This window comes from Colobus angolensis, unplaced genomic scaffold (genome assembly GCF_000951035.1).
Source record: "Colobus angolensis palliatus isolate OR3802 unplaced genomic scaffold, Cang.pa_1.0 Scaffold61, whole genome shotgun sequence".
Classification (NCBI taxonomy): domain Eukaryota; kingdom Metazoa; phylum Chordata; class Mammalia; order Primates; family Cercopithecidae; genus Colobus; species Colobus angolensis.
The window spans coordinates 5,599,134-5,625,378 of record NW_012119710.1 but is presented as its reverse complement, the minus strand read 5'-3'; the positions used below and the strand labels follow the sequence as shown (position 1 = coordinate 5,625,378).

At 37.3% G+C, this 26,245-nt stretch overlaps 1 protein-coding gene across 1 annotated transcript; it reads left to right on the top strand.

Moving 5' to 3' along the window:
• Window positions 1–24,492: 24,492 nt before the first annotated feature.
• LOC105527152 (olfactory receptor 9G4) lies at window positions 24,493–25,476 on the top strand. The gene has a single exon (XM_011963392.1). The coding sequence runs from the start codon at window positions 24,493–24,495 to the stop codon at window positions 25,474–25,476; it is 984 nt and encodes a 327-aa protein (XP_011818782.1).
• Window positions 25,477–26,245: the final 769 nt, after the last annotated feature.

Below are 26,245 nucleotides of genomic sequence, written 5' to 3'. Positions count from 1 at the left end.
TTCACCGGGTTAGCCAGGATGGTCTCGATCTCCTGACCTCATGATCCGCCCGTCTCGGCCTCCCAAAGTAGTGATATAATTTCTATTTGACTTTCTGGTAAAGCATCATATTTTTCCATTTTTTCCCTGTAATATGTACTTGTTTCTTGGTTACAGACATCCATTTGCTCTGTGTTTACAATGGTACTCTGATTTACCTTTAGAGCATTATCTCTCACCTACAGAATACAGTTTTAGAGGCACCGTGACTGTCATTGCCTTCCCACAGCATGGTATAGGCAAATACCTAAGCTAAAATTATTTCTCCCTGGCCTTTGAATTGTAAGCAGAGTGACACAGTAGAAAAATTGTTGAGACTCATTCATTTCAGCTGGGTCCCCTGATTGTACAACCTCTGCCATAGGGACACTAAAAGTTGTCTTGGCTCTTATTCTGTTTATACTCTGTTTCTGTCACCTTCCCACTCATCCTGTGAGCTACCCAGTATTCTTGCAATGAATTTCCTATTTATGCTGCTTGCAGTTCAAGAAATCTGACATATTGCCCAATATTTCTTTGCTTATGAAAGTATTCTATGCGCAGTTAAATTTTCTTTAATGATTTTAAAATCGATTCTAAACTTAGAATTTACTATTTAGCATACCTTAGGAGTTGATTAAATTGTAAATTTATTCTATTTAGGTGTTACTCGCAGATCAAAGCATTCCTTTTTTGTTTTTGTTTTTGAGATGGAGTCTCATTCTTGTCACCCAGGCTGGTGTGCAGTGGCACGATCTCAGCTTACTGCAACATCCGCCTCCTGGGTTCAAGCAATTCTCGTGTCTCAGCCTCCTGAGTAGTCGGGATTACAGGTGCCCACCACCACGCCCAGCTAATTTTTGTATTTTTGGTAGAGACTGGGTTTCACCATATTGGCCAGGCTGGTCTCGAACTCCTGACCTCAGGTGATCTGCTTGCCTCAGCCTCCCAAAGTACTGGGATTACAGGTGTGAGTCACTGCACCAGCCCAAAGCATTCTTAAAGTATGCTTCTTAGATGATCAGTTAACCCAATTCCATTTGTTGAATGATTTCATTAATAATTATCATTAATTGAAACTCCTTGATGTACCAGAGGACCTGATTTAACTAAAGAATATCTGCACAGCAAAAGAAACTACTGACAGAATAAACAGCAATTTACAGGATGGGAGAAGATATTTGCAAACTATGCATCTGACAAACACCTAATATCCATAATATATATGGAACTTAAATCAACAAGTGAAAAACAAATAGCCCTATTAAAAAGTGAACGAAGGACGTGACAGACACTTTCTCAAAAGAAGAGACATAAAAACAACCAACAAACGTATAAAAACTGCTCAGTATTTTTCTTCAGAGTGATGCAAATCAAAACCACAATGAGATACCATCTCACACCAATTAGAATGATTATTATTAAAAAGTTAGGCCTGGCATGATGGCTCATGCCTATAATCCCAGCACTGTGGGAGGCCAAGGTGGGTGGATCGTTTAAGCTCAGGAGTTTGAGATGAGCCTGGGCAACATGGCGAAACCTTATCTCTACAAAAACAAAATCCAAAAACTAGCCAGGTATGGTGGCACCTGTCCCTCTCTGTAGTCCCCGTTTCTTGGGAAGCAGAGGCGCGAGGATCACTTGAGCCTGGGAAGTTGAAGCTGCAGTGAGCTGTGTGTTCAAGACACTGCATTCCAGCCTGGGAGACTGAGTGACAGCCTATCTCAAAAAAAAAAAAAAAAAGTCTAAAACAACAGATGCTGGCAAGGCTGTGGAGAAAAGGGAATGCTGCTACACTATTGGTGGGAATGTAAGTTAGTTCAGCTACTGTGGAAAGCAGTGTGAAGATTTCTCAAAGAACTAAAACAGAGTTACCTTGTGACTTAGCAACCCCATTGCTGGGTATATATCCAAAGGAAAATGAATCGTTCTACCAAAAAGTCACACGCACTCATATATTCATTGTAGCAAAATTCACAAGAACAAAGACACAGAATCAATCTAGGTACCCATCAGTGGTAAGTTGGATAAAGAAAATGTGGCACATATACACCACGGAGTACTTACTACACAGCCATAAAAAATGAAATTATGTTCTTTGCAGCAGCATGAATGGAACTGGAGAGCATAATCCTAAGCAAATTAATGTAGGAATAGAAAACCAAAAGCACATGGTCTCCTGTGTAAGTGGAAGCTAAATATTGAGCACGTATGGACATCAATATGGGAACAATAGATGCTGTGGACTACTAAAGGGGGCAGGGAGGTCTGGGAGCATGGGTTGAAAAATTACCTATTGGGTATTATGTTCATGACCTGGGTGACCAGATCCACACCCCAAACCTCAGTATCAGGCAATATTCTTATGTGAAACACCTGCACATGTACACCTTGTATCTAAAATAAAAGTTGAAATTAAAATAAAATGCATTTTATTTTAATAAAATAAACAAATAAAATAAAAAAGACAATGCTGTATAATCCAGAGGATTAGAAGTTCAGGTTTTGAGCATTTAATGTGATGGGTAAGATTTCTCTCTACTGCTATCAAATTCCACTAGGTGAATACCCTATGGGTTGATTAATCCTCTATTCTCATTCAAGGATAAGGAAAGAAAAAACAAATTATACACAGTTGTGAAATAATACTTCATAATCAGAGAAAAAGCAGGATACTGTATTTGGAAAAGAATCTAATGTGCAAGTTATTAAAAAATAAGAAAAAATGTGTTTGTGTGCGTTTGTACGCTTTTTTTTTTTTCTACTGAAGCAAGAGAAGAGGATGAATGAAGAACCAGTAGCGACTTACAGTGCACATGTTGTGATGATGGTTAAGTTTCAGTACACATTACGTGAATGAAAAAAAAATAAATGAAAGAAAGAGAATACTTAAGTTGAGAGAACATTTTCCCAAGGACATTGGTGTCTAAAAAGGGTGAGATGATTGAGCAGTCATGAATGAATTGATAAAAATTTTTGAAGGCAAAGGTTGAAAATGACTGAAATTATACTTGATTTGACTTCTTCCTCAGCATTATGACATTACGCCTTACGTAAATGTTTCTATCTGTATTCCTTTCTTTCGGTTGCAGAGTTTTTAGAAGCGGGACATTTGGGAAGTGGGGGTCTAAGGTATACTTGTGGCTAATCCTCTAGTGTAGTATGCTTTGGCGGAGCAGTTGCAAAAAGTTTACAGTACTTCTTGCTGGGAAATTTTAGCAGTTGCCACATCATTGTGATTTGTTGAGGAGGGAGGTAGAATACAAGTTTAAAAGGAGTACTGTTTCTACTCCATTTTAATTTTAATCCTTTTTGTCATCTTCAAAGAAGAAAAGATTTCATTAGAATGAAAGTTTAGGTCAGTTTTAAAATCCATTTCTGTCTCTCTGTTTACTCTCTGAGAACACAAAAATAAATGAAATGTATTTATAGAAAAATGAAAATGATTGACATCTAAAACATGACATGGAGGAATATCCATTGTCAGATCTTAACTGGTTAGAATACTGCATTAAAATCTAGCAAAAAGTAATGTGAAATCTTGTAAGATGCACAAAGAGGCTATGATCAAGTTAAATTCGTCTTCAACTCCAAAGAACTTTATTCTTCTCCTTAGTCCACATTTATAGATGACTGTGCCCTGAGCAGGAGAGAGGTTCTGCACCGCTTCTGGGGGTGGCGTCATCAGTATGGAACACTGCATCACAACAAAGGCGTGAGGTGTGAAAGGGAATGAGATGACTATAAATAAACGCATAATTTGCAGGTATTTGAGAGCTGCTGTATTTAAGCTAACTTGGACCTTACACAAAATTTATCTGGAATCTCATTGCTTTCTTCGTAGTAGCCTCTTTACTGTTAAATGTGCATTTGAATTGATGGATTTGATACTTCAGAAACAGTATGCAGGATTGGATTGGGACACTGAAAGATCTCCTATTATTATTGTAATGTCCCAACGGAATACCACCGTGGTAAAGTAATAATGGAGGCTCTAAATTCAGACATGGCAATATCTTAATCTCCGCACCCTAAGGAAGTAGCAGTTCTAGGACTGCTTCATCATCTTCCACAGAGTTTTGATTTCTGGTCTATAAAATGAGGACCACCAAATGTTTCTTATCCCTGCTTGGGTGGAAATCAAATGTATGGTCGTTTGTAAAGAACTTGAGGCACAGTCTGGTAAGTCCTGAATACTTTGCAATTGTTGTTGTCTAATATTCACTGTAGCTTCAAATTTATTGTATCAGGAAGCCAGTCACACCCAGTCGTTAGCACTTCCTGGTGGAAAGTGATTTTGTGTTTGCCACCGTTTCTATAGTCTTATGTCAGACATCTTGGAGCCTCACTTTTCTTATTTATAAAGGATGAGGGTGGGGCTCTCTTAGCTTCTTTGAATTTTAGAAATCTAGAACTCTAAATGGATATTTTGAAATTGTTTCTCATCCTTTACCTTCTGGGTTTTACATATTTCTTGCTTCTTGTTTTTATGCTAGACTGATTGTAGCTATTTTCTTTTTTAATTGCTGAAATGCTTGAAGGAACTGCTTTTGAATTTTATTATTTTTAGTCAGGTTTTAGATTATTTTTAATTACAAACATAGTGCATGGAAAGTTCCCTGTTGAACAACATGGGTTTGAACTCTGCAGGTCCAATTTTTACATGGATTTTTTAAAACAAAAATTACACCCGGTATGCCTGCCTCTCCTGCCTCCTCTTGCGTCTACTCCACCTCTTCTGCCTCTGCCACCCCCAAAACAGAAAGACCAAATCCTCCTCTTCCTATTCCTTCTTAGCCTACTCAACATGAAGACAAGAGTAAAGACCTTTAAAATGATCCACTTCTATTTAATGAATAATACATACATACTCTCTTTCTTAAGATTTTTAATACTATTTATTTTCTCTAGCTTATGTTATTGCAAGAATACAGTACACAACACATATGCAAAATATGTGTTAATTGACTGTGTTAGCATCAGTAAGGCTTCCAGTGAACAATAGGATATCAGTAGTTAAGTGTCTGGGGAGTCAAACGTTATGCATGGATTTTCAATTCCGTAGAGGGTTTGTGCCCCTGACTCCTGCGTGGTTTGAGGATCAACTGTATATTTTCTCTTTGTAACAAAATCTTAAAATTGTAAGTAGGGCTAGCTTTGGTTACTCACTCAAATAGGGTTTCCTGGCCCTTTGTTCTCAGAGCTAATGACTGCTCATGTGGTGTATATCCCTCCAGACACTTTTATATGTTCTTTTTTATTCCCATAGGTTATTAGGAAACAGGTGGTGTTTGTTAAAGTTCTTTAGTGGTGATTTTTTGAGATTTTGGTGCACCCATCACCCGAGCAGTATACACTGCACCCTATTTGTAGTCTTTCATCCCTCACCCGCTTCCCACCCTTAATTCTCATGCCTTTGCATCCTCATAGCTTAGCTCCCACTTGTGAGTGAGAACATAGTGATGTTTGGTTTTCCATTCCTGCATTAGAATGATAATCTCCAGTCTCATTCAGGTTGCTGTGAATGCCATTAACTAATTCACAAAAAATACATAATTTTTTTCTTTTATGTGTTTACTTATTTATTTATTTTTTAGCTCCAACACATGAGTGAGAACATTGATGTTTGACTTTCTGTGCTTGGCTTATTCCACTTAACATGATGTCCTCCAGTTACCTCCATATTGCTGCAAATGACAGGATTTCATTCTGTTTATGGCTGAGTAATATTTTGTTGTGTATACGTACTACATTTTCTTCATTTATCTGCTTATGAACACTTAGGTTGATTCCATCTCTTGGCTATTATGACTAGTGCTGCAATAAACATGGGAGTGCAGACAGCTCTTTGACATACAAATATCTTTTCTTTTGGGTATATACCCAGCAGTGGAATTGCTGAATCATATGGTAGTTCTAGTTGTGTTTTTTTGAGGAACCTCTATACTGTTTTCCATAGTAGCTGTACTAATTTACATTCCTACCAAAAGAGTATGAGGGTTCCCCTTTCTCCAGATCCTTACCAGCACACATTATTGCATGACTTTTTGATAAAAGGCATGTTAACCGGAGTGAGGGGATACCTCATTGCAGTTTTGGTTTGCATTTCTCTGATGATTAGTGATGTTGAGCAGTTTTTTTTCATACAACTGTTTGCCATTTGTATATCTTCTTTTGAGAGATATCTAAATAGAGCTTTCGCCCATTTTCAAATATGATTATTCTTATGATTACTTGCTAAAAAGTTGTTTGAGTTCCTTATAGACCATTTATTAGGCCACAAAAATTAAAAAGTCTCAAAAAATTAAAAAACAATTGAAATAATATCACATGTATTTTTCTGACCACAATAGAATAAAACTAGAAATCAGTACAAGAGGAACTTTGGGAACTATGCAAATATATGAAAATTAAACAATATGCTTCTGAATTACCATTGGGCCAATGAAGAAGTTAAGAAGAATTTGTTTTTTTAAAAGGAAACAGTTCAAATGAAAACACTACATACCAAACGTATGCAATAGAGAAAAAAGCAGTACTAAGGGGGAAGTTTATAATAAAAGCCTACATCATAAAAGTAGGAAGACTTTAAGTAAATAATTGACGCAGCTTAAAGAATTGTCAGAGCAAACCATTTACTTAAACTTATAGTAAAATTTATCCATTTAAAAAATTTTAAATGACTTTTATGTACTATTTAAGAAGACCATTCTTACAAAAAAATCGTAATACTCTATTATATCTTGTCACATATTTATAGTTAGAATTATTTAATTTAGGTAGTGTAGGGTAGAGTTTCAATATTGGTTGTTTTTTCAAATGCATTCAAATATTATAATACATTTTATGTTTAATTCATCATTATTTTCCCAATTTGAAATAAACACTTATATTAAATTGGCACATGCTCATGAATCTGCTTTTGGCTCTTCTATCCATATTTCTGTCTAGTCTAGGAACAACACCTTGCTGTTATAATTATGGTAGGTTTACAATCTATGCAGATACCTGGCATAACACATCCCCTGTGTATGGTTTTCTTTTTCAAAATTGTGTTGGCTGTTGTCGAACATTTTTCTTTTTTTAATGCATTTTAAAATCAAATTGTTGCCGGGCGCGGTGGCTCAAGCCTGTAATCCCAGCACTTTGGGAGGCCGAGACGGGCGGATCACGAGGTCAGGAGATCGAGACCATCCTGGCTAACACGGTGAAACCCCGTCTCTACTAAAAACTACAAAAAACTAGCCGGGCGACGTGGCGGCGCCTGTAGTCCCAGCTACCCGGGAGGCTGAGGCAGGAGAATGGCGTGAACCCGGGAGGCGGAGCTTGCAGTGAGCTGAGATGCGCCACTGCACTCCAGCCTGGGGGACAGAGCGAGACTCCGTCTCAAAAAAAAAAAAAAAAATCAAATTGTTTTATTAAAGTATGTTTAGATTTTGGTTGGAGCTACATTAAATTTGTAAAATAATTTGGTGAGTATCTTAACCCAAATAGCCTAAGAAAACCAGGAGCAAGCTTTTTTTCCTCCAAATCACCTTTACTGATCCATCACGAGGGAGACCACACAGCTTATAAACTATGGATGTCTCATTAAACGAAGGAAAGATAGTTATTATAGGATCACTGAGAAGGGCTGAGTTTAGGTAAAATTTATACTAAGCGAATTTTTGATATACACAAAGCGAAGTGGAGTTGTCTATAAAGGAGTCAACATCAGTTTCAAATTACAAAGCAGACACAGGGTTCTTCTTCCTTGGGAATTACAAAGTTAAGATAAATGTGGAATATTGCATCTTGAAGCCCCTTGTTTGATGTTTTCTATCTGTGTTGGAAACTAGACTGCTTTGCTATGTCAAGGTGACTTAGATCTTCTAGAAGAGAGTGAGATGCTTTATCTACTAATATAATTTAAAAGAAAATTAGAGAGCCTACTATTTTAGAATAGGAAATCATTTTTGAGTAATAAAATAGTAATCACTCAAAGAAAAGGATTGTTGGGACACTTTACAGCTGTGGAATATTCCATGGAGAAATCTTGTTTCCTGTTGACTCTACAGTTGGATTTATCTAAGTCTGTTAGTCCAATGTGAAGAATGGCCAACTAGGTTTTTACTTTCCCACTGGGAGCTAATTCATTTTTTTTCAAGAGAGAAAGACCCTTTATGACTAAGTCATTTGATCCAGAAGAGATCAAAAAGCAAAAATGTTATGTTTTTCTGACTTATTTTGTCATTTTTCTTTTATTTCAGTGAAGTTCCGTAATTTGTATTTTTCTTCATAGAAATCTTAAAAATTCTTTGTTAGGCTTATTTATGTTTTTTTAAAATCAGTTCCAGTGTGGCTGGAGCTGTACTAGTTGTCAGTAGCCTGACCATTATACTCTCCTATTTTTACATCCTTACTGCCATTCTGAGGATCTGCTTTGCTGATGGGAGGAAGAAAACCCTTTCCATCTGCTCTTCCCACTTAACAGCTGTTTCCATCTGTTATGGGACTCTCTTCTTTATCTACATTAGACGAGGTGCAACATTTTTCCTGGACCTCAATAAAATAGTGTCGGCATTCTTCACAGCATTTTTTCCCTGGACCTCAATAAAATAGTGTTGGTGTTCTATACAACATCCCCATGTTGAATCCTCTCATCTACAGCTTGATAAATAAAGAAATGAAAGCTGCTGTGGAGAGGATGATCACCAAAGAAAGTTAAAATTTTAATTCTCATCAAGAACAAAACATAGGTAAAAGGAAAAGCTTCCAGATTGGTTAGACTTCCTGGTCATCATCCCAAATACTAAGCCATTTGCAAAATTTAAGGGATGGCATATGTCTATACTTCCATCTGACTTTTATTTTACTACTTACTTTTGGAAAAACCTCCATTTCATCATCTTTCTATAAATGATAAAAATTCTTAGTTACCTGCAGAGTCAGAACAATTGTATGTCTCCCAAAAATCTTCATTACCAGAAATATGATAACATCTAATGAATGTTAGGACCATCTAGCTACTATTACTAGCACACTAGTTATATTTAATAATGTAAATGTGCAGAGCAGGAGTGATTTATTGGAAAAAAAACATGTGTTCCCATTCCTATCTACAGAATTGAAAATATAAAAGGTTACTTTGTTTAAAAATAATTTTTTAAATAAAAGGAATTCTTCTTATTATATTCCTTTGAATTTCTTTTATGCCTATTTTCTTTATTTTTGTATTCTAAAAATAAAATAAATCATCATTATTACAGAAAATATAAAAATATAAATAAGCAAAAGAGGAGCGACAATAAAAATGAAAACCCTAGACTCTCACCATTTCACACAGAGACAAATCCTGGTAATAATTCTCAGATGAGTCTCTGTGTATTTGACTCTTAAGTCGTTTCAACTATTACTTTATTTGTTGATATTTAGTTTTTTTCCTAGTTCTTCTAGGTAAAAATAAATGGGAATAGCTTATTGTAGAAATTAGAAATAAAATGCAAGAAAGTGAATGAGTAAAACAGAAAAATTTTTAAAATTCAGAGGCACTGGGTATGGAAAAGTTAGAAGTAAATTAAAATACAGAAAATTTACAGCCTATTTACCCTTTTTTGTTGTTTCCAAATTGAAAAAGAAATAGATAAAATTTTAAAATAGTTTTAGAATCTTCTTGTTTCTTTGAAATTAAGGAAGGTTTCTGGTCAGAAAAGTGGATGCAGAGTTGATCCCATGCACCTAAAGTAACTCTTCATACAGAACCCCAACCTCAGAATGAATCAGGTGCTATCAGGTCTCCTCCAGGTGTTTACAAACTTCTCTGGAACACATTGGGATGATATGTGTGGACACTGTACCTTTCCCAAGGCTCTCAATATTTTATGGGTATCTCATTGAAGGAGTGACCAATAGACACATTCAGATGGAAGCAGATCTTGTCTGGACTAAGAACAATGGGTCAGTAACTGCAATCCCCTTGAATTGCACTTGAGCAATTCCAATGCCAAAAATAATGGATTTGAAGACAAATCTAATGATGCTTACAGAAAACAGGCTGTCTGTAGCCTGAGTGTGATTTGAGACTTTGCACCCTTTTAGAGATTTCAGAAATCACTTTTTCCAACCACAGTTTTTACCATGTTTTAAAAGTAGTAAACAAAAATTTTCTTGAAATAAGAAAATGGTTCCACTTTATTTAATACATTAATTGAAGCAAAATGTTTTTGGCCAAATAAGAATATAAAATATATGTGCCTAAATTAAAGAAAATTTTCTCTTGTTACCTAGGAAAACCAATAAATACATACTTTTAGAGATCTAAAATTATTATAGAATGGTTGGAAAGCAGAACACAAAGAAAGTAAAACTCATGTAATTTCACTACTCACATATGAAAACAATGGTGATATATATAAAAATAGATATATTTATTTCTATTATTTAAAAGTTATGTGTTTATACTATACATATAGTATTCTGAAATCTATAAATGCAGATAGTCTATTTTACAATACAATGGGATCTAGAAAAACACATGTTCTTGTCATTTTTTTTTAGTATAAATAATCTACGCTAAATCGATTGTTTACATTCTTCCAGCATTTTCTTATATGTAGGTATATTTATTTTTACAAGACTTTATATTAAATGTTATTTTTAGCTTGTTTTTAACTAAATAAATCCTAAATATTTTAAAATAAATTATGTGCTATTGGATATTCTTCACAACAGGATTTATAGTTGTCAAACTTAAGTTAAAAAATATGTTTATGGTGATTCCTGATTATCAACAGGCATTATTCCAAATCCTGAGGATACAGCAGTAAATGAGATAGGAAAAGTCCTTTTCTCCTTTGGAGGGAGAGAAGCATGCACATAAAGGCAAACCAGCTAGGGATTAGTATTACTACAAATAAAGGAGAGGTAGGGATCAGCCCTACTACAAAAAAAGAAGAGCTAGGAATCATTACTCTACAAAAAGAAGGATCAAATATATCTCATGATGGTGACAGGATCGTACAGTTTATTTATAGTGGGGTTGGGATTCTAACTCAGGTCCTCAGACAGCAAAACTTGTGCTTTTAGCTATTATACAAATGCCATCACGATAGGAAGATCATCTAAGGGGAAAAAATGGCTAAGAAGAAAAGAAGCCAAATAAAGTACATTTACCTCTGTAGCAAATACTACTAAAGAGGAATTCCATCTTTCATTCTCCTTTTGTTCAATGGAAGCCCCATTTTTAGCTGGGCACGTTGCAAAGATAGAACACTGCATTTTCCAGTTTCCTTTGTAGGTGACTGAAATGTAAGAGGAAAATTTGTGAGGTTATGCTGGGAAGTCTCCTTAGATGTTCAGGTTAGCATTCTTCCTGTCACCTGTCTCCTTTTTGTGACCTAAATGTAGATTCAATGGCAGTCATTTTCTACCATGGGGAAATAGTTGGGCTCCTGACACTGTATAGCAGTCATATCTGCCCTACATTGGCTACTTACTTACTTATTTTATGAAAAAGAAAAATAAAGTTTAAACCACTTGTTTAAGTTACTGCTATTTTAAATTTCCTGTCACATGTAGGCAAACCGAATCTGAATGGATCAAATCCCTCTTTTGGGGGTAAGTGGGGAAAGAACATCCACATAACACCCTTGGTTGACTATTGGTTTGGCTTTTAAGTTTTAGTGCATTAAAGGAAAATAAAATTGGGACAATGTAGTTGGGAGAAGTTTTCTACTCATTTCTTTTCTGTCACTATTTGACACCATTCAAAAGAAATAAAAACTGTCTTTGATTGACCCAATTTTTTTTTTTTTTTTAACTTACCTGCTAGCTGTGTCCAGAGTACTGGTGTCCTCCAACTGACTTATTATCCTGGATCAGGGCCTTACCTCTGTGGTTTTGAAGATTCAGGGCCTCATGGTTGACAATCACACCAGGTGTGGGAGGGACAAGTTATCTTAGAACCACTAAAGAGTGGTTCTGTTGCCAAAAGAAGAGAAAAGGGACATCTGATTGGGAAGACAAACATATTTAAAATGGAACTTTGAGGAAAGAAAGAAAAAGATTTAAAGATGTTTTGAAGAAAGAGAGAGGAAAAGATTATTTTTAACACTGTTAGATTCAGGGATGTGTGTGCATGGTGTGAGTGTGTGAGAGACAGAAAGAGAGCAGGGGTGTGATGGTCAATTGTAGGTGTCAAGTTGGTTGGATTAAGGGATGCCTAGATAGCTGGTAAAGAATTATTTCTGGGTGTGTCTGAGAGGGTGTTTCCAGAAGGGATTGTCATGTGAGTAGGTAGACTGAAGTGGGAAAATCGTCCCTCACTCAATGGAGGCAGGCACCATCCAATCGTCTTGGGGCCTGGATGAAACAAAAAGATAGAAGAAAGGCAATTTCTATTTTTGTCTCTCTCTCATAGTGTTGGGACATTCTTCTTTTCTTGTCCTTGGACATCACAAGTTCAGGCTCTCCAGCTTTTAGACTCCAGGACTTGCACCAGTGGTCCCAAGTTCTCAGTCCTAAAGCCTCAGATTTAGGGTTATATCATCAGCTTCCCTGTTTTTGAGGCCTTTAGGCTTGGACTGAGCCATGCTACTGGCATCCTAAGGCCTCTAGTTTGCAGATTATCTGTCTGGGACTTAACCTCCATAATCATGAACCAATTCCCCTCATAAATCCCCTCTTATGCATCTATATCTCTGTCTGTGTCTACATCTATCTATCTCTGATAGGTTCTGTCTCTCTGGAGAACCTAATATATTGTATTACATTATATTATATTACGTATAAATGTAAATATGAATGGCATAACTATGTTAAGGTTATATAAGTGAGGCTACATATTGCAAAATTCAAAATAAAATCAGTATCCCAAATTACACAAAATTTATAGACTTTTTTTGTATTCTTTCCTATAAAATGGGGATAACATCTAAGGCATTGTATTACTATCAAAATTAAATAAAATGTTGCAGGTGAGTACTCAGAAGTATTGGCTGATGTTTCTATTATTGTTATTATTGATATTCTTTTTCTTCTTATTATTGATATTCATATGGTCATCTTTATGGCTATTAGAAAGGCATGGGACATTATCTGCTCCTGATTAAAACACAGTTTTATTTACCTAGAAATAGAAGAATTCTTCCTAATCGTATGTCCTGAGGAACTACTACTTGTTTGTCATGAGAGACTTGTGCAGTGTCTGGCACAGAGCAGTTATTCAATAAAAGGTTGTTAAACCCAACTGAGCATAACAGGCTTTTATTTTCTTCAGATCCATTTGGAAAGAAATGCAAGGAAGGATTAACTATTAATGTTGATTCGTCTTTCTCCAATTTCTCTGTTAGTAAAGATTTCCTCAAAATGACCTTACATCCTGAGTTTTCAAAACCTAGTTTCAAATTTTAGTTCAATTTCCCAGTGTGAGGATTAAATTTTGCTTTTATAATGTCTGCTTTCGGTACTCATGAAATATAAAATTTCATATTCTTCATGAAACATCCTTTTCCCCTTCCTTTTAGTAATATTAGGTAAGAAATTGTGAAGGGAAAGAAATAACTAATTCAATTGAGTAACTCCAGTGACACAACTTTCTATAGAACTTTTTTCCTGAGAAATTACCAGATTTGTACAAGGATGATATTTTTCAAAACTAAATTTTAATTAAAAATTACTCTAAGTTTATACAAAATATTTCACTAAGAAATATATTGTATATCTTTAACTCCTAAGTCAACTCTTGTTAACATGGCCTCAGCGAATACAGAATACGTTTAAAGGTAAACCGCATTCCTAGCGAAATAACACGGGCGTGGTTTCTTCTTAAGTTGTTAAGCATTGCCACTAGATGGCAGCATCAACTTATCAATTAAGATAACAAACTTGTCTCATGTTTCGTTTATTAATTGAAAGCATCGCTAAGATGTTAGGCTTGGAATTTTGGAGGGCCGTGAAGTCCAAAGTTTGCGTGTTAAGGTCTATGCACATTTATTCCACAGGAAAGGACCGGAGTTTTCATTAGATTCTCCAAGTTAATGGCACATCAATCTTTAAAATCGCTGATATACTTTCACATTCGTATCTTTCGATTTGTGAAACTAAAACATAAAAGGAGAAAATAATTTCCCTATGATATGTAACAGAATTATGGCATGTCTTTTCTAGAAACACATAGTTAAGAGCTTTTGACCCCATCATTGAACATTCTTAATAGCTCCTTATATCATCATAACGATCATAAATAAAAAGGCATAACATTAGCTGAAAATACTTTCTAGTCTGTCATTTGCTACTTATCAAATAAATGAAAGTGAATAAAATATGTATATTTTTAAAATTACTGCTTCCACCTTTTAATATCAACCACAGACTAGAATGTTTGGCAAGTATTTATTTGTATGTTCCTGTAGTAATGTATTTGTATTTTACTCTAATTATTCAATAATTTAAAAATATTTAAAAAGTGATCTCCTTCCTTTTCATGGGGTGGTACTTACATATTAATAATAATGGTAATTGCAAAATGCTAATGTTAATTGGGCTACTGCAACACTCTTTAAGAGCAAATAATATAAAACTTTTTAGCAACAGGTGATGTAAGCCCTTTAAAAATTATTTTGTTAAAAAAACTCTGTAAAGTGGAAATTATTCTCATTCCAGAGATAAGAAATCCTGAGGTTCATAGGAGTGGAGTGACTTTCCTGAAGCTACATGGGAGGAAATGGCAGACACAGATGTCAAATTAAATTCTGCTTGGTTCCCAAGCTCTTCTTGCTCTTTATTGAAATGCTCACAGCTTTCCTGGCTAGGGGAGGGAGTTTCCCAACCCCTTTCACTTCCCAGGTGACACGACATCCCACCCTGTTTCTGATCGCCCTCCCCGGGCTGCACCCACTGTCTAACCAGTCCCAGTGAGATGAGCCAGGTACTTCAGTTGGAAATGCAGAAATCACCTGCCTTCTGCATTGGTCTTGCTGGGAGCTGCAGACCAGAGCTGTTCCTATTCTTCCATCTTGCCTGGGAATCTAGTGCTTCTTAATTGTCAGCTTGTATTTAATATTGGGGCAACTTAAGACTGTTTAGAAAGAATGGGTATCTGAGTGAAGATTGTACATTTTAGTTTTCACGGTAGAGTGACTCACCGGGCCACTTCAGTGAGGAACGCTCAAAGTCAGCATCCTAGTTCCTCTTTACACTTGCATTGAAATCTATAATCAAATATGGGCAAATGTTTAAAAACCAGAGCTTTCATATAATGAAAGGTATACCTTTCTTTAATCTCAGTATTTTCGAAATGGACTCTTGAGGTGAAGCGTTTTCAGTGAGTTCAGATTTAGATATGTTTCCATAATATTTTCAAAATATCTGTTATCTGTTGGAATATTCTAGGTTATTCTGTAATGACCAACCATCTTCCAATTTCTGAGCCTTTAGCTAATTAAGAAATACATTTATTTTCTTCCTTGAAGTACTTTCTCATTTCACGTTGGTGTATTCCGTGCGCAAACTCTTCAGGTAGTTGAACACTCCACCATCTGGAAATTTCCTCCTCAGTTTGGGAGGAAAGAGAGTACAGGGGCTCTTCTTTGCATCTTCCCAAGAGTAACACATGCCTCTTCTGTTCAAATTGCAATGATCAAAGGAAGTTTTACAGCTGTGCCTACTTCCAATGGAGTGAGGAAAAGCAATACTTTGTAATGCTGTGATATCAAGGGGATAGGCATATCACATACTTATTTAGTATTATGAATGATTTATCTTCATTAGTTTGTTTGGGACATATTTGCAGCTCAAGCCTTTACCTTCAGAGAGTGTAACTAGAGCTATTAACTCTTCTCTGTTATTAATGTCTATAGATTCTTCAACCACTGTAAGGAAGCAATTTTGATATAATAATCTTTTGAATTAGTGTTATCTTCATCTTAGCAGGTATATTGTCAATTTGCTCACATTATTTTCTGTTTGTTTTATCTTATTGATTCTCAAATATAATGTTGATGGTAAAATATAAAATCTGCTATTGTGTAACGCATTTCTTTTTTCTTTTTTTTTTTTTTTGAGGCGGAGTCTTGCTCTGTCGCCCAGGCTGGAGTGCAGTGGTGGGATCTCAGCTCACTGCAAGCTCCGCCTCCCGGGTTTACGCCATTCTCCTGCCTCAGCCTCCGGAGTAGCTGGGACTGCAGGCGCTGGCTAGTTCAAGTTTTTTGTATTTTTTTAGTAGAGACAGGATTTCACCGTGTTCGCCAGGATGGTCTCAATCTCCTGACCTCGTGATACGCCCCTCTCGGCCTCCCAAAGTGCTGGGATTACAGGCTTGAGCCACCGCGCCTGGCCGTGTTTTCTTTTTCTAGAAATGGAGACGTGTAAAGCCTTGGCTCTACTTGTAGAAATTAACATCCTTTGCCAACCCAGAACACTGGCAATCATAATGTCACCCTTCTTTGATTGTGGTAGGTGGTAGTAGGGGCCGTCTAAGTGATGTTGTGTCCCTCATGACTGGCAACATTCCTCTCCAGCTCCTACCTTTGAGGGAAAGAGGACTCTGAGGTTGTTTCCATAACTTTCTATTTAGTTTCCTATTACTGCTGTAACAAATAGCCACAAACTTCCTGGCTTCGAACAACAAAAATCTGTTTTCTATAGTTCTGTAGTTCAGAAGTTTGAAGTCAGTACCACTGGGCCAAAATCAAGATGTCAGCAGGGCCATGCTCCATCCAGATGTTCTAGTGGAGAATCCACTCCTTTTCTGTTTCAGCTCCTTGTGGCTGCTGGCCCTCCTTGGCTTGTGGTTGCATTACTCCAACCTCTTCTCCCATGATCGTACTCACTACCTCCTCCTTCTCTGTCTGAGTCAAGTCTCCCTGTGCCTCCCTCTTGTGAGGGTATTTGTAATTACATTTTGTGCCCACCCTGATAATATCCCCATCTCAATTCTCTTAACTTAGTAATATATAGAAAGACCCTTTCCCCATATAAAGTAATATTCCCAGGTTCCTGGAATTAGAAAATGAATATCTTTGTGGGTCATTGTTCCTTCTATCATACTTTCACAAACAATTTATTTTAGGCAGTTTCATTCTTTTTAAAAAGCCTATTAATCCTGCAGAAAATTCAACCCAAATTATGAACTACAATTATTTCCAATGATTAATACTTTTATTTCATTTCCAGGCACATTTTAGGGTCATGAAGATAGCTGTGGTTTGAAAATACCATTTTGTAATCACATCTGTTATTTTTATTCAAATTACATATGTTCTACTTTATGCAAACTTGTATTCTTAGTTTTGTGAACAAAAATTTGAATGAAATACAATTTTTCCTTCAAGGAAATTATAGTATAATGTACTTCCAATGATATAATAAAATGTGGTTAGAATGATAAGATTATTTTTTTTTCATGCAAATCTCTGACAAATGACAAAATAATTTAAACACCTGAAAAGAAGTCAGAGCATTCTTTCAAGCTTCCCCACCAAGAAGAGAAGATACACAACTCACCTTCTCCCAAAGAGGAGGAAAAATTAGGTATAAAACAGGTGATATGCAGCATGTTCTGTGCCTAATAACTAATCTCTCATGGCAGCTTACAATTGATTTCACAGCCATACTAAAGGAGTGATACCAACTTCAGCATAAACATGGCTCACAATAAACTCATATGAGCCAATAGAATTTTTCAGTTTTCCAGAAAGGAAATGATAGGGGAAGCATACAGTGAGGGCTATCTTAAGTCATGGCACATGTATTAGTATTTTCACAGAAAGGAATCACAGAAACCTAAAATCAACGGATGAGAGAAATTTCACCAAAGTAAAAGTGTTTATCCTTTGAGAGTTCGCAGAAGATTTGGGGTTACAGCAAGTGCTCTTTTTCATCTTTCTCTTCATTTATGTCATCAGCCTCTCAGGGAACATCATTCTGATTTCTCTCATCTGTGCTGATTCTTGGCCCCACACACCCATGTATTTCTTCACTGGAAACCTGTTGCTTCTGGATCTCTGGTATTCCTCTGTCTACATCCCCCACATCCTGCTGACCTGCAGTTCTGATGACAAAACCATCTCCTTTCCTGGCTGCCTGGCTCAGTTCTTCTCTGCTGGGCTAGCGTATAATGAGTGCTATCTGCTGGCTGCCATGGCTTATGATTGCTATGTGGTAATCTCCAAGCTCCTGCTTTATTCCCAGGCCACGTCCCCGGAGTTATGTGCCCATCTTGTTGCAGCTTCTTGTTGCAGCATCTACTGTACGAATTAGCTATTTGTCCTGATGTGCTCCCCTCACTGCCCTACCCCAACAGGCCCCAGTGTGTGTTGTTCCCCTCTCTGTGTCCATGGATTCTCATTGTTCAGGTCCCACTTAATAGTGAGAACATGTGATGTTTGGTTTTGTATTCCTGCATTCATTTGCTGAGGATGATGGCTTCCAGCTTCATCCATGTCCCTGCAAAGGACATGATCTCATTCCTTTTTATGGCTGCATAGTATTCCATGGTGTATATGTATACCTCAGTGATGGGTTGATAGGTGCAGCAAACCACCATGGCACATGTTTACCTATGTAACAAACCTGCACATCCTGCACATGTATCCTGGAAATTAAAATTAAAAACAAAAATGAAAGAAAAAAAAAAGAGAAGAGTATCTACTGTAAAATTCTCCTAGAAACAAGTTTGTTTTTTTCCTTTCTGGTTCTCATTTTTGAGCTTGCATGATACAAAGATGACAGATTTCCTTAGCAATAGACAAAATAGAGAATGAATATCAATACTTAGAATCACTGTGCACTTTCAATAAGAGTATTTTCCTCAACAATGAAAGAAGTAAGGACAGAAGTGCAGCAGTTACATGAGATAGGCAGAAAGAGAGATGTAGGTAGGACACAGAAACAGATTGAGAAGTAGGGCCAGAGAGAGATTTCAGAAAACTTTATATCCAAGGGAAGATTTAGAGTGAAAATCTTTACCAAAAAAACAGTGACTGATAACGGTCAAGCATGTACTAATTTTTGTATGTTGTTTTTTAGTGTTATGTTATAAATTAATTAAAAATTAGAGACTATTTCACTGTGATATATCAAATTTCCTAGTTATAGTAGTCTGTTTACAAATGAAACATGAGGTTTTTCCAACATAAAAAGGCCCTAGTGTTGGTAAGTGAATGTATTAGTTTGCAAGTGTTGCTATAACAAAATAGTACAGCCTGGGTGGCTTATGCAACAGAAACTTACTCTCCCATTGTTCTGAGAGCTAAAAGTCCAAGCTGAAGGTGCTGGCAGGATTGGGTTCTTCTGAGAGCTCTCTCCCTTGGCTCTCAGATGACACTCTTGCTGTGTTCACATGTGGTTTTCTTTCTGTTCACTTATATCCCTGGTCTTTGTGTATGCTCACCTTTCCTTTTTATAAAGACACCAGTCAGATTGGATTGAGCCTATTCTAACTGCCTCATATTAACTTAATCACTTCTTTAACGGTCTCATCTTCAAATATAGTCAGATTCTAAAGTACTGTGTAAGTTAGGGCTTCAACAAATGCATTTCCAAGACACAATTCAGACCATACCCCAGGGATAGGTAGTAGATTTCCAGTGGAGGAGACAAGGGCGAATAGCCTGAACAGAGAAAACAGCATATCACACAGAAAAAAATATAGACCACATGACACCTTCTAGAAAAGTCTAATTAGTACAATTTGGAAAAATTCAATTATAAGATACACCAAATATAACAGGATTCTATTATGAGTTAGATCCATTAAGAGAGTCAACTTTTAATGACATACTACTCATTTCATCATATCCTAATTTACTTAACGTCCCCAAACTCCAGATGAACTCTAATTGAGTCTTTGGAGACAGAGGTACGGATTTCTGTGCTGGTGTGAGGGAGGTGTCTCAAAGGGCTGTTAAGGAAATACATACATTGAGTGCAACAAAGACGCATTACACACCAGAAGAGAGGGAAAAGTGTCACTTCCAAGAGCTGGTCTTCCAAACCAAGGGTAAGCACCTGGGATCGGGGCAACTAGGAAGTCTGGCCTCTCTCTGACCTCAGCTGCAAATCAGAAGGGGGATACAGAATCTGGCATGACTGTCAAAGGAGTTACTGCTGCGCCACACATGCACACAGGTGCACGTGCAGACTCCCTAGTACATCAAATTCCATTCAGTGATACATCCTGCTCTCACCTAGAATTTGAAACTCAGTCTTCTATCTATGCTGGACCATCATATATTCACTTACACAGTGAAGAAATCAAGAAGGCAAAAAAAATGTGACTTGCTTTTCTGACTCCAGTGATTGTGCTACTCTAAACTACTAGTGTGTGGCATTTTCACTTCTTGGTAGTAATTTTCAGATGCCAGGACGGCACATTCCTACCAAAGAGTTTTTCTTGCTCCAGTGGAGGGAGCAGAAACCTGGGCTGCTGCAGGGGAAGATGCATCTTGACAGGCCATTCTATAGGTGATTCTTTAGCACGATTGGCTCAGACATTTTCTGTGCCTTTTATTTCACATTCACAGATATTCGGTAACTTGTTTCAAATTCAAGATGGACTTGAGGTCTTGCAAGTGAGCCTTCTCTTTCATTTACTCCTCTTTCTTATTTTGATACAGTACACTGTGCTGGGAAAGTCCACTTGAGGATAGATCTTGTTCTGAATATTTTGAACCAGGTTAGAAATAGACAGTGGTGGCTGGGCACGGTGGTTCAAGCCTGTGATCTTAGCATTTTGGGAGGCCAAGGAGGGCAGATGACGATGTGAGGAGTTCAAGACCAGCCTGGCCAACATAGTGAAACCCTGTCTCTACTAAAAATACAAAACATTAGCTAGGCATGGTGGTGGGTGTCTGTAATCCCAGCTACTTGGGAGACTGAGGCAGGAGAATCACTTGAACCTGGGAGGTGGAGGTTGCAGTGAGCAGAGACCGTGCCACTGCACTCCAGCCTGAGTGACAGTGTGAGACTCTATCTCAAAGAAAAAAAAAAAAAAGAGATACATAGTACTTTGTTAAACCAGCTTCAAGATATGATGGTAATTAACCAATTAGTCACTCTAAAAATATTTACTGAGTGTCAATTCATTCATAGGAGCTGTTCCTCGTGCTGGGATATAGCAATAAACAAGACAGAGAAGTATTTTGCCCTATAGATGTTGCATTCTGGTGAGGAGAAGCAGGCAATAGATTTAATAAACAGGAGTTAGAGGATGACAATAGATGAGGGGGAAAACACAGTAGAATCAGAGTAGAGTATTAAGGATAAAGATTGTTGGAGGGAAAGGGGCATGGAATGTAAAAGGAGTGGTTAGCAAGTACCTTTGTCAGAAAATGACATTTGAAAGGAACTTAAAGAAGATGAATGAGTGAGCCATGCTATCATCTGGAGAATAGTGTTCCAGGCAGAGGGAACAGACAGTCAAAAATTTTTGATGCTGGGACAGAGATGGCACATTTGAGAAAAAGTGAGAAAGCCATCAAGACTGGGGCAGAAGGAAGGAGGAGGTGACTTTAGGAAATAAGGTTCTTTAGGTAAGGGGGAGACAGATTATGGGTTTTAAGTTCGAATAAATTGGGAGCCTTTACAGGGTTTTAAAAACACAAGCAAGTTATTTATGTGTTTAATGGCCTACTCTGGCTGATGCATTGAAAATATGCCACAGGGAACAAGGGTGTAGATGAGTTAGAAGGTGATGGCAATATTCTTGACAGTAGATCATAGTGGTTTGAACAAGAATGGTAAGAGTGGAGGTGGGGAGAAATGGTCAGATTCAGGATACATTTTGAAGGTAGGAAAATCACAACTTTATGAAAGATGGAAAAGTAGATAAGAAAGAAACAGGGTAGACTGATTCCAAATTTTTGACTTCAGATACTGGAAGAGTGGAATCTTATTAACCAATACGGGGAATGAACAAATCAATTTTTGGAACTGAAGATTAGGAATTCAACTTTAAACGTGGTTAGTTTTAAATACCTGTTACTCCTCTCTTATTACAGCATATTAGCACCTGAGCAAACTCAGTCATCTTCCAGTAGCAGAATTTTTTAATCTGAAATCATAACCAGCAAATTAATAGATTTTTGGGAATTTGTGAACCCATTAAGATTTTGTGTGTTTTTACATATGTACATATTCATATTTGAGAATTATCATTGCCGAGTTTATCAAGTTCTCAAAGAGGTTCATGAATCCAAAAATTTAAGAGCATTAATTATTTGCAGATAAAGATATTAAGAAATGCAGTGTTTAGAAAATATGCATAACTTCATAGGACTGTATTTTAAGGACACAAGAATATGTATGCAAATCTTGAGATGAAAAAAAGGGTGCAGTTGTCTTCAGCAAATTTAATTTCTCACTTCAACCAAGACAGTGGTGATATCCTGTATATCCCAAGATACATGTGTATATAAGAACTGTTAATCTGCTCTGCCACACTGTAATGCAACAAGTGAGGCTATCTATTGTCTCATGAAAGTTTTTCTTTTTCTTTCTTTTTTTTGTTTTGAGACAGAGCATCTCTCTGTCACCCATGCTGGAGTGCAATGGTGCAATCTCAGCTCACTGCAACCTCTGCCTCTTGGGTTCAAGCGATTCTCCTGCCTCAGCCTCCTGAGTAGCTGGGATTACAGCCGTGTACCACCATGCCTGGCTAATTTTTAGTAGATACACAATTTTGCTGTGTTGGTCAGGCTGGTCCTGAACACCTGGCCTCAACAGATATGCCTGCCTCAGCCTCCCAAAGTGCTGGGATTTACAAGTGTGAGCCACCACGCCTGACCCATGATAATTTCTATAAGAGATTTTACCAAACTGGAATCATAGAAGTTTGGTGCTGGGAATAGGATCAACCAAAATTTTCAGATGGGTGAATTGTGTTCCTGAGATGCAGAATTACTTTCCTTAGTCATACAGGTGATTAGTGTCAGGGATATGTACCAAATATTGGACCCCACAATCCTAAACCCTGTAACTCCTTTGTCAAATTACATGGGAGTAGTTGACAAAAATATCAAATTCTAGGATTTTAAGATACTGAAAGACACCACCATTCTGGCTGAAATTGCTTATTTGTAGAAACTTGGCCTTACTTATTTATTTATGTTTTACAAGCTCAGGATTTATAATTAAGTCAGATAATTACCCTCCCACTCAGAATAATGGCAGTTAAAAATTTGTAGATTGATTTTCTGTCCAGAAAATGGGCTTTCTTAACATTGATGTTTTCTTACCCCTTTCGAGGTAAAAACATGTAGGTTAGGAATTGTTACAATACTTCTCCAAGATTACAGAACCACCAAGTAAGAAGATCTGGTTTTGAACTCAGACACCATATCACTTGGGCACTTCTACCTATGCCAGGCCTGTCTTTTCTCACCTGGGCTTGCTCATGTCTGTGGGTAGCTCTTAGCACCACTGTAGACTGGATCATATAGAAGGGCCCCACCCGCATGTTTGGGGGACAGCTTGCAGTTACCTGGGGTGACAGAGTGAGCACAGCCGGATATCTTATCCAGCAAACTAATCCAGGCTTATATACACGGTGGTGGTAGGATTCTAAAAGTGAGAAGAGAAACATAAAAAGCCTCTTGAAATCCAGGCTTTGAATCCACATGGAGCTGCCTATCTTTCAATCTATTGGCCAAAGCAAACCACGAAGCCATCCAAGACTCAAGGAGTTAAGTATAAGAATTAGAATAGTAACTGGTACATGGTCAAAATGTATTTGTATTTGTAATATAAATAGCAGCTTTAATAATCTAATAGTTAATATAAATACTTGACATATAAGAAGTTTTCAATAACTTATGGAAAGATAGTGAAATTTTTTTAGTGTCCACTAATGGACCCAATATTGGGCTGTGTTATTTTTATGTATATTTTCTTTATTCAATCAGACAGTCTGTCAAGAAGTTATTAGTCAGCCAGGTACAATGGCTCATGCCTGTAATCCCAGCACTTTGGGAGGCTGAGATAGGTGGATCACCAGAGGTCAGCAATTTGAGACCAGCCTGGCCAACATGGTGAAATGCCGTCTCTACTAAAAATAAAAAAATTAGTCGGGTGTGGTGGTGGGCGGCCATAATCCCAACTACTCGGGAGGCTGAGGCAGGAGAACTGCTTAAACCCAGGAGGCAGAGGTTGTAATGAATGGAGATCATGCCACTGCACTCTAGCCTGGGTGACAGAGCGAGATTCCGTATCAAAGAAAAAAAAAAGAAGTAATTAGTTATCCTTGTGAGTTTCATTTTTCTTTTCATGTTTGTGAGAATATGAGACTTGCCCTGCATTAAATAGTTAATAAGTAAAATTCCTAATTTTCAAATTATTTTTGACTCCAATTTCAGTAATTTTTCCGAATCATGGACTGAAGTCCTATAATTTTACATAGTAAGGGAGAAAAATCTACAAGTTTCTTAGTAATTGTTGATTTGTAAATTAGTAATAATTGATATCCTTGTTAACTTGTGTCAATACAAAAGTCACTAAGTGATGCTTTTCCCTTCTTGTGATAGTCAGGCTTTCACCTCTGTGGACATGGACACGGGAAATCGCACCATCCTGACTGAATTCATCTTGTTGGGTTTCTCAGCGAACCCCCAGTGGCAGCTGATTCTATTTGGAGTGTTTCTGATGCTCTATCTGATAACCTTGTCAGGAAACATGACCTTGGTTATCTTAATCCGAATTGATTCCCACTTGCATACACCTATGTACTTTTTCATTGGTAATCTGTCTTTTTTGGATTTCTGGTATACCTCTGTGTATACCCCCAAAATCCTGGCCAGTTGTGTCTCAGAGGATAAGCGCATTTCCTTGGCTGGATGTGGGGCTCAGCTGTTTTTTTCCTGTGTTGTAGCCTACACTGAATGCTATCTTCTGGCAGCCATGGCTTATGATCGCCATGCAGCAATTTGTAACCCATTGCTTTACTCAGGTACCATGTCCACTGCCCTCTGTACTGGGCTTGTTGCTGGCTCCTACATAGGAGGATTTTTGAATGCCATAGCCCATACTGCCAATACATTCCGCCTGCGTTTTTGTGGTAAAAATATCATTGACCACTTTTTCTGTGATGCACCACCATTGGTAAAAATGTCCTGTACAGACACTAGGGTCTATGAAAAAGTTCTCCTTGGTGTGGTGGGCTTCACAGTCCTCTCCAGCATTCTTGCTATCCTGATTTCCTATGTCAACATCCTCCTGGCTATCCTGAGAATCCATTCATCTTCAGGGAGACGCAAGGCATTCTCCACCTGTGCTTCCCACCTCATCTCAGTCATGCTCTTCTATGGATCATTGTTGTTTATGTATTCAAGGCCTAGTTCCACCTACTCCCTGGAGAGGGACAAAGTAGCTGCTCTGTTCTACACTGTGATCAACCCACTGCTCAACCCTCTCATCTATAGCCTGAGAAACAAAGATATCAAAGAGGCCTTCAGGAAAGCAACACAGACTATACGACCACAAACATGAAGGTCATTCTCTTTGCAAATGCTGTTATTGAATTTTCCAGATTATTGGCCTATAAATATATTCGTTTGCATTTCTGTAGTTCATTCAAATTCAATAAGTCATATTTAAGACATTAAAAGATTGACCACATGAGTCTTTAATTGTTATTAGTTTGTTGTGATGTAAGCAAAACAAAGCAATATTTAAAACTTATATTATTGAGTTGTTTGATATTCTGCAATACGGTATTTTGCCTCAGCAGTATTCAATCTTTCATAGATTTCATTGTGTTTGCTGCCTTTGGGAGATCTTGGGGAACAAAAGAAATTATATGGTTTAATGAGTATAGTTTGACTTTGAAGCTTGGTAAGCAATCTTTACTAGGTGACAAGAATATCTGAAAGGGTGAGACTTCTGGAAATATGCTCAAGATTTTACAAATATTTATTTTAAGAAAATCATTTCCTCAAAATTTCTTCAGAATGCTCTAATTGAGCATATAGGAAGTATCTTTGTAAACCTCATGCCTTCTACATAAAGAGAATAAATTAAGAAGATGTTTAAGAGTTGTTCAGGTTCCATCCTGACTAACACAGTGAAACCCCGTCTCTACTTAAAAATACAAAAAACTAGCCGGGTGAGGTGGCGGGCACCTGTAGTCCCAGCTACTCGGGAGGCTGAGGCAGGAGAATGGTGTAAACCTGGGAGGCGGAGCTTGCAGTGAGCCGAGATCTGGCCACTGCACTCCAGCCTGGGTGACAGAGCGAGACTCCGCCTCAATAAAAAAAAA

Excerpts from the sequence above, each read along its gene's own strand:
- LOC105527152 (XM_011963392.1), top strand. The coding sequence starts at position 24,493 with ATGCTTTTCCCTTCTTGTGATAGTCAGGCTTTCACCTCTGTGGACATG.